Source organism: Triticum aestivum, chromosome 6B (assembly GCF_018294505.1).
Source record: "Triticum aestivum cultivar Chinese Spring chromosome 6B, IWGSC CS RefSeq v2.1, whole genome shotgun sequence".
NCBI lineage: Eukaryota > Viridiplantae > Streptophyta > Magnoliopsida > Poales > Poaceae > Triticum > Triticum aestivum.
In genome coordinates, this window is record NC_057810.1 from 296,315,285 (window position 1) to 296,327,852 (window position 12,568).

Below are 12,568 nucleotides of genomic sequence, written 5' to 3' on the forward strand. Positions count from 1 at the left end.
TGTATCCATGACAGATGTGATTATTGTTATTTAATGGTTAACTTAAGGTGGCTATTTTAATATACATCTGGGTGGATTGAGGCACCTGGGGAACCCAGTGTTGCCTGTATTTTTGGAAATCTCATGGTACCGTGTGATTCTCCTATGGACCGCCACACAGGCTCAAAGGTATCATAAGATTATTCATGCTAAAAATTTCTGTGTGCAGCCACAAGCTATTATGGGCTCTAGCATAGTTGAGTAAGTTACAATACCTCTTTTAGTGGTGCGCTAGCAGATGTAGGGGAAAATAGGTGTAACTGTCCACCCGGAGTAAAGAGTTATTGTTTCAGAAAGACTGTGTCTCTTTTCTCCGACCATGGATGTATTCGAGTCTTGTGGGAAAAAGTGCGCAAACCTCTGCAAATTGTACAAACTAATCATGGTTAGCCGTGTCCCCGGTTATGAACGTTTTGAGTATCTAGTTCTTGAATTATCATGTGGATCTCATCACTCTTAATATAATTTGATTGGGTTTAATGATGATGCTTAATTGGAATTGAGTTGGGTGAACCTTGTCAATGTTTAACAACCACCATGATAGTTAAATAAAATTTATTCCTTTGTTGTAGAGAAAATTGGCTTTATGCAAAACTGTAACCATAGAGCTTTCCACCAGCCATATATGCATGTAGTGATAGCATTATTCAGTTCATTACTCTATGTGTTACATTGCCAGCATATTCAATGTGCTGACCCGTTTCGGGCTGCAACGTTCATGTTGCAGACTTTTCAGACGACGAGTAAGGTGCCTTAGGTCGTGATCTTTCACTCAGTGATGTCGTTGGAGTTGATGGACTCATTTTATCTTCCAAGTCTTTCGTTGTTATCGTATTTAGATGAACTTAAGCCATATTTTTTGTAATAAGTTTTCTTTTGAGACATTAGGTGTAATAATTGTGTGATTGCTACTTTGTTATAAATTTTTCAAGTATTGTGCGTGTCAGCATTACCGATCCAGGGATGACACTGATGCACAGAGATCAGACTGTTTGGGGTCTGGTCGCTACACGGCAAGTCTGATTGGTTGGCGGACGCTCCATGCCAATCAACCGTACATACACAGTATGAGTAGCAGAGAGATTTTTTTGTTAAATAATATGTTGAAGCAAATTTCTAGTTCTAATGTCTCGGTTGGTAGGCCGGTACCCGTGGTTTTTTTTTCCACCTCACCTCCCATCACCCCCTCCCACTCGATCTTTCCCCCTCCCAATAAAAACCACACAAGCCCCTCCCGCTCGACCTTTCCCCCTCCCAATAAAAAACCACACAAGGAAAAATAAACCGTGCGGCACCACTCTTTCAATTACGCCTTAAAATAGATGGACATCAATCACCGTGGCCTGTAGCATGATTACTTTCCAATCCAACGATAAATGCATGATTACTTTCCTATTGGAGGAAAAATTGAACGCTTTCCAATCCAACGATAAATGCATGATAGATACATCCTCAATAGGGATGTACTCCCTCCGTCCGGGTTTATTAGGCCTAAAGACAACTTCTCTTAGACCAAGACACATAGTAATTTGTTCACATTAATTCTTTTATTCCAATCCCAATGCACTCTCTCACATGCATGCATCCAATGAAAAAGCACACATGAAGTGTATTAATTTCTCAGCCATGGCACCAACAACAATGGCTTTCAATGCAACCAATGAAATGGTCGCATGCATGCATCTTTTTAAAGCGAGACCTTATAAAAAGAAACATGTTTATGATGTTAAGAGGCCTAATAAACCCGGACGAAGGGAGTACCTCAGGCAAAGAGACTCTTTCACGCCCGCACGCTGGAATGATCGACCGATCCAAAGCGGAAACCCAAGCCAACAGCTTTTTCCCTTGGGGCCCACCACGTGAATGCAGTCCTACGCGCATGAAACATCTCGTTAACATATGAATCGCTGCAAGCCCATCAAAATTTTCCACTTCTAATCTCCCCCCCTGATTTTCAGGGGGATGGGGCCCATCTTAACTATCCAAACGCACTAGTAGCCATAAATATATCCAGGCTAATCGATGCACTTTCTAAATCAGGAGCCTGTCCTAAACCGAGCGTTGCCGCGGCCGCGCGTGAATTAGCATCACCTCAGGCCTCAGGTGACCACGCCGTGCTCGGTCGATTCAACGTCCTGAAGTGAGCTGTTTGGCAGCCAAGGGCTACACCCGACTCTCTGCAACGGGAACGTCTGAGGGAGCGAGCTCCGCTTGCTGTTGCGGCCGCAACTGCAACACCAACACCTGGTACGTCTGCCGCCCTTCCGCTTTGGTCGGACTCGGACATGCCCAGCGATCCCCTACTCTATAGACATTGCATTTGCCGAAATCCCAATCGCTGAACATATCAAGAACCATGTACCTGCCTGAAGCATGTCATGGTACTTGGCTCAAGCATTGTCTAAGAAACATGATGTATTAAAGATTATTTTTTGCTGCATATGTACAAACTCCAAAGAGTTCAGGCATCTATTCTCAGATCATACCATCACAGATAAATTTCAAATAGATCTTTGAACCTTGCTAGATAAGAAGGTTTTCGGAGTCTTCAGAGATCGGAGATTGATCCTTCAGTCTTCACCCCCTCCAATTTTATTTACGAGTCCCCATGCTGAAATTTTTTCATTGTTTGGTTCTGCAGATAAACAACAACAAACATTAACTAATGTGGTATAATGTTGAAAATTGATATGGACAGGTCAAGCATCCGAACAGTAAGTTGACTACATAACATACCTGCTATGCGACAAGAACTAATGTTATTTAATGTTTAAAATTGATAGGTAATTCAAATAGCAAGGCACCGGAACAGAGAAAGGCGTCAAATGTACCTCTACCACCATGTGTTGACCTACATTCCACATGGAGTCCAGGTATATGTTCAGCTATCAAGTTTGCTATACATGGCAAACATCATTCCCAACTAATTATTACGTTTTAAAATCACTATTGTGTTACAGCCCAGGGTGAGGGGAGAAATGTCGACGAATACAACCCAGAAATCTTTCTCGAAGCTAACAACGTTGACGAATATTGTGGTAACTAATCTTGGTGTATAAACAATAATAAAATATCTAATTGTAATTAATACACTAATTAAAATATTTAGCAAGCTCTGATTTTTTTAGATCTTTACTACTTTATTGGCAGGTGTGCTTCTGGAGTTAAGCATTAATCAAAATTTGGCAGCATATCATGTTCATATCTTTGGTTTTTGTTTTCACGTCGGGGTAAAATAGGCAACATATCATGTTCATAACTTTGCTACAGGAATGTATCAAGGGAAAAAGGAAAAGAGATGGGCCTCATACAGGGAAAATTATTTTGTCGTCCTATATATTGTGAACCTCCTCTGCCATCCCCCCCCCTCCTCCCCCTCGTCCATCACAAGTGAACGAGCATCAAGGATAGTCAAGAAGTAAAGCAAGTGGATCTAGGTATGAAAATCTGTGTATATTTCTCTTATATCTATAAATGTGTAATAATTATTGGATATGGAATAACCACAATATCAGTCCTAAAAAAACTCGTTGTCAAACTCATCTTTTTTTGTAACTCATCTACTGTTCATGTTGACACCATGAACTCTGAACAGGTTAAACATTCTGAAGCCAAGATGGTAAGGAATGCATAGTTTACCATAAGTGTGCTACAAAACCAACTAACAAAAAATATAGCAAAAATTGTGCCTATCCTTTCATTTTTACCATGTTATGTAGGGACAGGGATGGCACATCGCTCTGAACTCGTTGATTTTTTGAAGCCATCATCAGCAAGAGTGCATCATGCATAGTTTACCCCAAGTATGCTCTGAAACCTCGTTATCAAACTCGTCGGCAGCAGCAGATGTCGATGCCGAAAACAAGGTATGTTTCTTTAGAGTCTCTCTCTGTGTGGTGGTGGTAAATCCCTTTTTATGGATCGACCGGTCGGTTGTGGCATTGTCACTGTCAATTTTGGTGCTATGTTCGGCCGATTTGCTTGTTAGTTAGTCCGCTTCAACTTTCAATCACTGATGCAACTTACTAGATTACTGTCAGTGAGAACGGCTGTAGTTAAGTACCCACCATACAGTACGTACAAGATTACTGACAGCACACGACCGCTGCACTTAAGTACCTATCTTATTACTGTCAGTACACGAACGCTGCACTTCAGCTTGCCATTTAGAATAAGCCGTCTCGTGCTCCCGTGGCTACGTGCCTGCACCTTCTTCACTCAAAATTCAGATGGGTAAGCTCTGTCATGAGGAGAAGACTGCAGGGGAGAGGGCAACGACAAGGACAACGGGCAGGTAGGGTAGGGGATTGGGGGATCAATGGTCTCACCAGTGATGGGAGGCGCGGCGGCGACGACGTCCGGCAGGTCGAAGTTGACTCCCTGGCGGATGGTGGGCACCCTGCGCATGAACATGGCGAGGCAGGCGCCGGAGCTGCCGCCGACGTCGACGAGCGTGGCCACGCCCTCGAACCCTCCGCCGGGGCAGTACCCGTCCAACAGCACATCCATGAACGGCTCCGACACGCTGGTCATGGCCCGTAGCATCACCTCGTTCGCCTCCCGGTCCTGGTTGTAGTAGGCGTAGGCGGGGATGCTGGCATGGGCGCGCGTGAAGGGCTCAGCGCCAGCGGGGTCGAGCACGACCTCGTGGAGCCGCGGCCACGCCAGCACAAGTGTGTACCGCCTCCGGCCGCCGGCGGCGATGTGGGGGAGAGGAGGATGGGGGCGACGCGGCGGGGAGATGAGTAGAGGGAGAGAAGTGGACTGGCTGGAGTGATAAGGTTAGGTGAAAACCTTTCGAAAAAAGTTAAGTGAAAAAAGAAAAACTGCTTTTTACAAATTATTAAAACAGTTGTATTAGTTCTTTTTTTTATTATATATCATATGTGTTTACATGATGCAGTTTAAAAATATCATTTATATTTTAAATCTTCCTCTTTTGTTATATGATGCAGTGCAAAATGAGTTCTGACATATGCACTAATGTAACGTTCACTGACCGAACCGAAACATCACGATAAGAGGTGCATATAGCTAATCCTTCTTTGTATGTATGTTTTATATGATAATACAAAAGATGCATTTTATATTTATTTTTCATAATATAGAAGACATAGATATGGATTTTATATATGTTCAAAAGAACCCATCGAGGTTCTAAACCGGCGTCGCAGAAAGGGGCCGTATATTCACCAAGTTTTTTACAACATAATAACCAACGATATCTCATAAATAACCAAAAAAGATGCCAATTTAAAAGTTATCACACAAGGTATTTTTTCAATGTTGGTATCGACCTGCTCTTAATCATATTGCTTTTTGTATTGTACTAACTTAGACTTATTTTTTATACTGATTTGGCTTATTTTTGCATCATGACGACATGCTCTGTTTGTACCCCTATAAATATTGTAGTCATTGAAATTTATTACAATCAATTATTATGCACTTATGACCGTGTTATATTGTCTCTACCTGTAAAATTTAGCATGCATTATCTTATCTTTATATAATTTCAGCAAAATATTTCAAAAGCTCGTGACAATGCACGGGCATTCTACTAGTGGCGTTAGAAACTGAGTGCTAGTTTCTAGTTTAACGGCATGTAATATCACTCTGTTGGTCAGCGTCCCTGGCAAATTAATCTTCTCCAACTCCAATTGATTCATTCAGATTTCATCTGTCCCGCCCCCCCCCCCCCCCCCCCCCCCAAATTACCGTCAAATTTACAGAATTACTTCTGACATGGCGTAAAAAAAGAGAGAGTGAGAATTGGGATAGTTTATACATGTTGTTTTGTTCAAAATGAAATGGTCTGATGAGTTTTTGCCCACTATGTTGTTTAAATTATACGTGTCCAGCTCCGAGTCAAATCTAAGAAAAAAAATGAAATGCTTAGAGTCTCTTTTCATAATCATTAACTAAGTACTCTCTTCGTTCCCAAATATAAGTCTATCCAGAGATTTCAACACATGGCTACATATGAAGATACAACAAACATAATTAATAGATTCATAAACAACTGCCTCTTAAGATTTGATATATATAGAAAACACGGATCAGACCCTTATTATGAACCACATCGTTGATTTCTTCTCCTCTCTTGTATCGGCCAAATCTGACTCGGGCTACAGGACCGCCCCTTCCTTTCGGAACGATCGTGCCATGGTCTCTGCTGAGGAAAATGCTACTCTTATGATCCCTCTCTCCGAAGAGGAAATTTTTCTTGCCATCAACAAGGCCAATATCAATTCTGCTTCCGGCCCGACGGCCTCTCTATCCCCTTTTTTAGGAAATTATGGCCTCAACTCCGGGCCCTTGTATGCGCGATCATCCAGGGATTTTGTTTGGAGACGGTTGACATTTCTAGGCTTAACTACGCAGTTATCACTCTCATCCCTAAAGTCAAGGGTGCGGATCTAATCTCGCAATTCAGACCTATTTCCCTAATCTACAACTTCGCAAAATTTCCAGCCAAAGGCTTCGCTACACGTCTTACTCCAGTTGCCCACCGTACCCTCTCCCCCTATCAATCCGCCTTTGTCAAAGGCCGATTCATCCTTGATGGGGTGCTTTGCCTCCAAAAATCATTCATGACATTCGCAAGGCTGGTAGTAAGGCCGTCATTCTCAAGCTGGATTTTGAGAAGGCTTACGACTCTGTTAATTGGGGTTTCTTACGACAGGTTCTTTTGGCCAAGTGTTTTGATGGTGGCCTTGTACATAGAGTAATGCAAATGGTCTCGGCGGGCCATACTGCGATTTCAGTCAATGGGAGAACTAGCAATTTTTTTAGAAACTCCAGAGGCCTCAGGCAGGGTGATCCCGTTTCTCCTATCCTATTCAACTTCGTTGCGGATGCGCTCTCTAACATCATGCCCAGAGCCGCGTCGGCTGGACACATCTCCCCTGTTAGCTCCCACCTTATTCCGGAGGGTGTCACCCACCTCCAGTATCTATGTAGCCACCAAGACACAACGCGTCTCAATTCTGGACAGATCTTGTCAAGATCCGGCTGGTGTTTCAAGGCCTTGTTAAGTTTTTGGTCCACAATGGTAGGTCCACTAGGTTCTGGCTAGATTGGTGGTGCGGTCCAGCCACGTTAGCTGTCTCTTTTCCAATTCTTTTTCTTATTGCCCTAATCCCAAGATCTCAATCTCTGAGCTCTCTAACAACAATTGGGACCTTGATCTGCGTCGTTCTCTGTCTCCTAAAGAGTTGGTTGACTGGCAACGTCCTGTTGCCCTCTTCCTTGTGCTCTGGAAGGAGGAGGACTCGGTGGCCTTGCCCCACTCTGCGTCTGAGTGTTTTCCTGTGAAATCATTATATGGCAAACTCATATCTGGATCGACCACTACCAAATTTAAGTGGATCTAGAGGGTTTGCATCCCTCCTAAAGTTAAGGTCTTCTTATGGCAAGCTTTCATGGGCGCCTTCTGGCAGCTGACCAAATTCGCAAGCGTAATGGTCCGAGATCTGATCTATGTGTTTTATGTGGCCAGAGAGAAGACATAACTCACAGCTTCTTCAACTGTGTCTTGGCTAAGCTCTTTTGGTGTTGTATCAGATCTTGGCTTCATGTCTCTTGGAAACCTGCTTCCTTCTCAGAACTTCGTCTTTTGGCTTCTAACCTGGTTGGGGCCTAGAGAAGAATGTTCTGGGTGGGTTTCGCAGTGATGTGCTGGACCCTCTGGACGACTAGGAACAAGATTACCATTGAACACATTTTCCTGCTAAACCCGCTGATTTCTTATTTAAAACTTGCATATTTCTGCAGCAGTGGAGATTATTGACTAAGGAGGAGGATCGGGACGCTTTTGATGATATGGCTACCAGGATTCGAGCTACAGCTACCTCCCTTCCTCGAGTTCAGGCCGACGGTTAGGAGTTGATGGCCCTACTATTGTCGTTCCCGAGTCTCCAATTTGTGTGCCGTGTACTGGCCTGGGAGCCATGTATGTTAACTTCTGTCTGCCGTGTTTGGCGTTGATACTTTGTGGATGGTGTGTCATTTCGTTTGGCGTGGCTACGTTGTTGACTCTGCCTGGTGGCTTTATTTATAAAGTCGGGCTCTAGTCTTTTCTCTAAAAAACATATACGCATATTTATTAGCCCCTACTATATTTCTGCAGAATTAGTCGAGGGCGGTCTCTGTTCCCATGCGGCAGAGCGCGCGTCAGGCCGCCAATAGCTCTACGGTACCAGTGGCGCGGCGTGCCACACTTAGGCTGGTGAAGGAGCTGGGTGGCCTGGGCCCCAAGGAGAGGATGACTATCAAGGCGGTCAAAGCTCTGGTTCGCCAGTTCGAGGGAGCTGCTCATGGAGGAGGACATCCTTGCCATTGCCAAGCTCACGCGTTTGGATGTGGAAGCCCTGCCTGCCATGGCTAGCCTCGTCGGCCCTGACGGCACGGACGGAGGACATGCCTGATCATGTTAGTGCTTGTTAGTTGTAGGTTTAGTCTCCGGTGCCGTCCGGCCTTCTGTCGGATCGAGTTAGGTTTCATCATCATGTACTGTACTAGGGCTAGTAGGTTAGTTCGTCGCCAACATGTGTTTGGGCGCTACTGGTAGTTGTTGGCGTGACACGGTTAGTCAGGGCAAGTGTACTTTGATGTTCATCATCTTTATTAGTAAAATTAGCTTCCGAAGAAATCGCTCATTTCCAGATGAATGACGACCGTTGTTAGATCATGAGTTGGAATGTGCGGGGTCTGAATTCACCTGCAAAGGGGAGCCATGGTCTATGAAGTCGCACGGGCGCACAAGCTCACCATTCTCTGGCTCCAGGAGACAAAGATAGATGCCTGGACACCTGCCTTAGTTTGAGACATAGGCGGCCGTTCACGGGATGGCTGCACCGCCCTCCCATCGATCGGGGACGTGCGGTGGGTCTGCCATCTTTTGGGAATCCTCTGTCATTGGCCTAGCCACCCACATGGCGGGACGCTTTTCCATCACTGCTCGGGCCACCATGCTGCACTCCAGTAGCGGTTTCTGGCTAACAACAGTTTATGGGCCGACTGATGAGGCGAGGAAGGATGATTTCCTTTAGGAGCTGGCCACGGATGCTCCACCCCGAGGGCAACCATGGTTGATATACTAGGATTTCAACATCATCTACGAAGCACGAGACAAGAACAATGCAATCACAAACAGGAGAATCATGGGAAAATTCCGAGCGGCGATCGATCGGGCGGGGCTAAGGGAGATAAAGTGAAAAAAAGAAGATTCACATGGAGCAACGAGTGTCAAAACCCCACTTCGGTTAGCACTGACAATTTTTCTGCACCACTGAATGGGAGGCTTTCTTCCCTTCGCACACGCTAATGGCGGCATCGACGACGTGCTCCGACCACTGCCCGCTGCTTCTGGCCAACGCCACTTCCCCTCGCAGAAAGGTTCATTTTCGTTTTGAAAACTTTTGGCCGTGCTTCCCTCAGTTTCAGCAGACAGTGGCAAGGGCTCGGGAGAGGCCAATAAACCATGATTTATCTCTCGTAAGGATCAAAACCAAGATTCAGAGAACAGCGGTGGACCTGAAGATCTAGGGGAAGGCCGTATTGAGTGACGCAAAGCTGCAGTTCCAGCTGACGTCTGAACTTGTTATGCGGCTTGACGTAGCCCAGGAAAAGAGGGCGCTGACCCCGTCGGAATTCTAGCTCAAAAAGGCACTCAAGCTGTGGGTGGTCGGTCTGGCTGCGCTGGAACGTGAGCGAAAGAGACAAGCATCATGGGTAACTTGGCTGAAGGCCGGGGACGCAAAGACAACGTTTTTCAAAGCAAAAATCTGCTCGAGATGAAGGAAAAACTTCATCCAATATCTGCAACAGGGGGCACGCAAGCAATAGTTCATGAGGACAAAGCAAAATTGGTGCAAGATCACTTTGATTCTTTGCTAGGGCAGAGGGAAGCATGCCCGAGCACAATCAACTGGGATGAGCTCGACATGCCTGTGCTAGGGAACTGCGACATCGATAATCCTTTCTCTAAACCCGAGGTGTGGGCAGCAGTGTGTGTGTGTCGTTGGAAGAGAAGGCGTCGGGGCCGGATGGTTTCACGTGCACTTTCTTCAGGGCATGTTGGGGCAGGATCAAGGGTGACATTATGGTCGTGTTCAACAAGTTCCATTGCCTTGCCGCGGGGGATTTCCGACAAATCAACGAGGCAATGGTCACTCTGTTACCAAAGAAAAGCGAGGCTATGCAGATGGGGGATTTCCGGCCAATTAGCCTCATCCACTCGGTCGCCAAACTGATTGCTAAGGTACTCTCCATGAGGCTGGCGGGTGTCATCGATCAGCTGATTTCGCCAGCACAGAGTGCCATACAGAAGCGCAAGGGGATACATGACAGCTACATGCATGTCTAGAACACGGTCAAGCTACTGCACAGGACAAACAAAGCTCGCACTTCTGATGAAATTGGACATAGCCAAGGCCTTCGACAGTGTATCTTGAGAATACCTCATGGAACTTATGCAAAAGCTCAGCTTCCCTGTGCGCTGGAGGGATTGGGTTGCTCTCCTACCGTCCTCGACGACTTCTTCATGCTTCTTGGATGGCGTCGAGGGTGCGCCCATCCTGCACAGGAGGTGGCTGCAGCAGGGCGACCCGCTATCGCCATTGTTGTTCATTCTAGCGATCGACCCGTTGCATAGACTAATCAAGACGGCATCGCGCGCAGGGTTGCTCCAACACATGCCGGTGGGCGCCGGTCTGCTTCGTGTCAGCCTCTATGCTGATAACGCAGTCGTCTTCGTTAATCTAGTACGAGATGGGGTAGATAGGATTGTGGAGCTGCTGCAGGGATTCGACAATGCTTGGAGGCTGCACCTCAACCACACCAAATCCACCGTCGCGCCAATTTGCTGCGGTGACATGGACCTGCAACATGTCCTGCTCAATTTTGGGGTCCAGATAGTTAACTTCCCCATTCGTTACCTCGGGTTGTCGGTTACTCTTGGTCGAATCAAATTGGTCCACCTGCAATAAATACTAGATAGGATCCGAGCTTGGCTTGCCGGCTAGAAGGGGCGCCTCATGCCACTCTCGGGCCACCGGGTGCTTGTCAGTTGCGTACTCTCGGTGCTCGCGGCGTTCGTGATTACCGTCTTACGAGCTCCGACAAAGTTCTTCAAGGATGTAGACAAGGCACTGAGGAAGTTAATGTGGGCACAGGACGAAGGGACTATGGGTGGCAAATGCAAGGTTAGCTGCCCGGTCATCACATCGCCGCTCGACAACGCTAGCCTGGGAATCCCAGACCTATTAAAGTTCATGCGTGCGCTGAGACTGCGATGGCTCTAGCTCGGCGTTGAAGCACCCTGATCGGCCAGGGGTGGGGTTGGGCATGCCATGTGATGGCAAGGACCAAGCACTCTTCTCCTCCGCTACATTCGTCTCCATCAGAACCGACAAACAAGCGAAGTTTTGGCACTGCCACTGGTTAGGGGACCGGCCGCTGCTGCTGCAGTTTCCCGACGTGTTCAGACACTCCAGCCGCAAGAATCGAACTGTAGCGGCAGCTCTGCAGTAGGATCACTGGATTCAAGACCTCCAGCACGGCGACATCACCGGCATCCTGCCATAATTCGTCTCCATGTCGAGGCTGATCAGGACAGCGAGCATCATGCTGCAGGACGACACGGCTGACAAGATCGCCTGGACGGTCGGAGGCGGCGCTGAATACTACGCGCGGCCGGCATTGCCGACCAGCCACGGACGAAGCTCAGGTCCCTGGTTTGGAAGACCTGGGCGCCCGACCACACGAAAATGCTCAACTGGTTGTTGCACCACAACTTGTTGTGGTGCAACGATCGTCTCTAGCGTCGGGGGTGGGAAAACAGATACTTTTGTGCTCTATGCAATAGGAGCCTGGAGTCATCGGTGCATTTGTTCTGGGAGTGCCCGTTCGCTCAGGTGATCTGGGCACAAGTGGCGTCTTGGAGGGGGTGCGAGGCTCAAACCAGATGTGCAGACCTAGGGGAGGTCCACGATGGAGCTCGTCAGCTGCATGGTGGACAGGGCAGCCCCAGGAACACGAAGAGGGAGGAAGACGATGTTGGCCATGGCTATCTAGCGCATCTGGTTGCGGAGAAATGGTTGCACCTCTAGAGAGTAGATCCCAAGCTCCATGAAAGTGATAAATACAATCAGGAGTGACTTAGAGCAATGTCGACTTGCCGGAGCAAAATGTCCAGCGCCCTCGTTCGGGGACCCGATGTGAGTAGTAAACATTTTGTGCAGAGAAATAGAAGGCACCCCTTCTATTGTCCCTTTGGTCGTTTGGCGCAAATTTTCCCTGCCTTTGTCCCTCTGGACAAAAACTTTTTGTAATCCCCCTCTAAATTAATGAAAAGACAGTGATATGCTGGATCTTTCAAAAAAAATGCGGGATCCTATACAACACGTAGGTCACCCGCTAGCGACATAGTGCGCACCCCGCGAGCACCCCTTTCAGCATATGGGCCGGCCCGTTTTGCGACTTATTTCGCCATCGATTTTTGGAAGGTTCTAGAACCTTCCTAGAA

General features: G+C 46.9%; 1 protein-coding gene across 1 annotated transcript; it reads right to left on the bottom strand.

Moving 5' to 3' along the window:
* Positions 1–2,436: 2,436 nt before the first annotated feature.
* LOC123136999 (nicotinate N-methyltransferase 1) lies at positions 2,437–4,825 on the bottom strand. Its single transcript, XM_044556530.1, has 2 exons — positions 4,368–4,825; positions 2,437–2,674 (listed from the first exon to the last, which is right to left on the bottom strand). Exons 1-2 carry the CDS (start codon positions 4,582–4,584, stop codon positions 2,610–2,612), a joined length of 282 nt encoding a protein of 93 aa, XP_044412465.1. The 5' UTR covers positions 4,585–4,825; the 3' UTR covers positions 2,437–2,609.
* Positions 4,826–12,568: the final 7,743 nt, after the last annotated feature.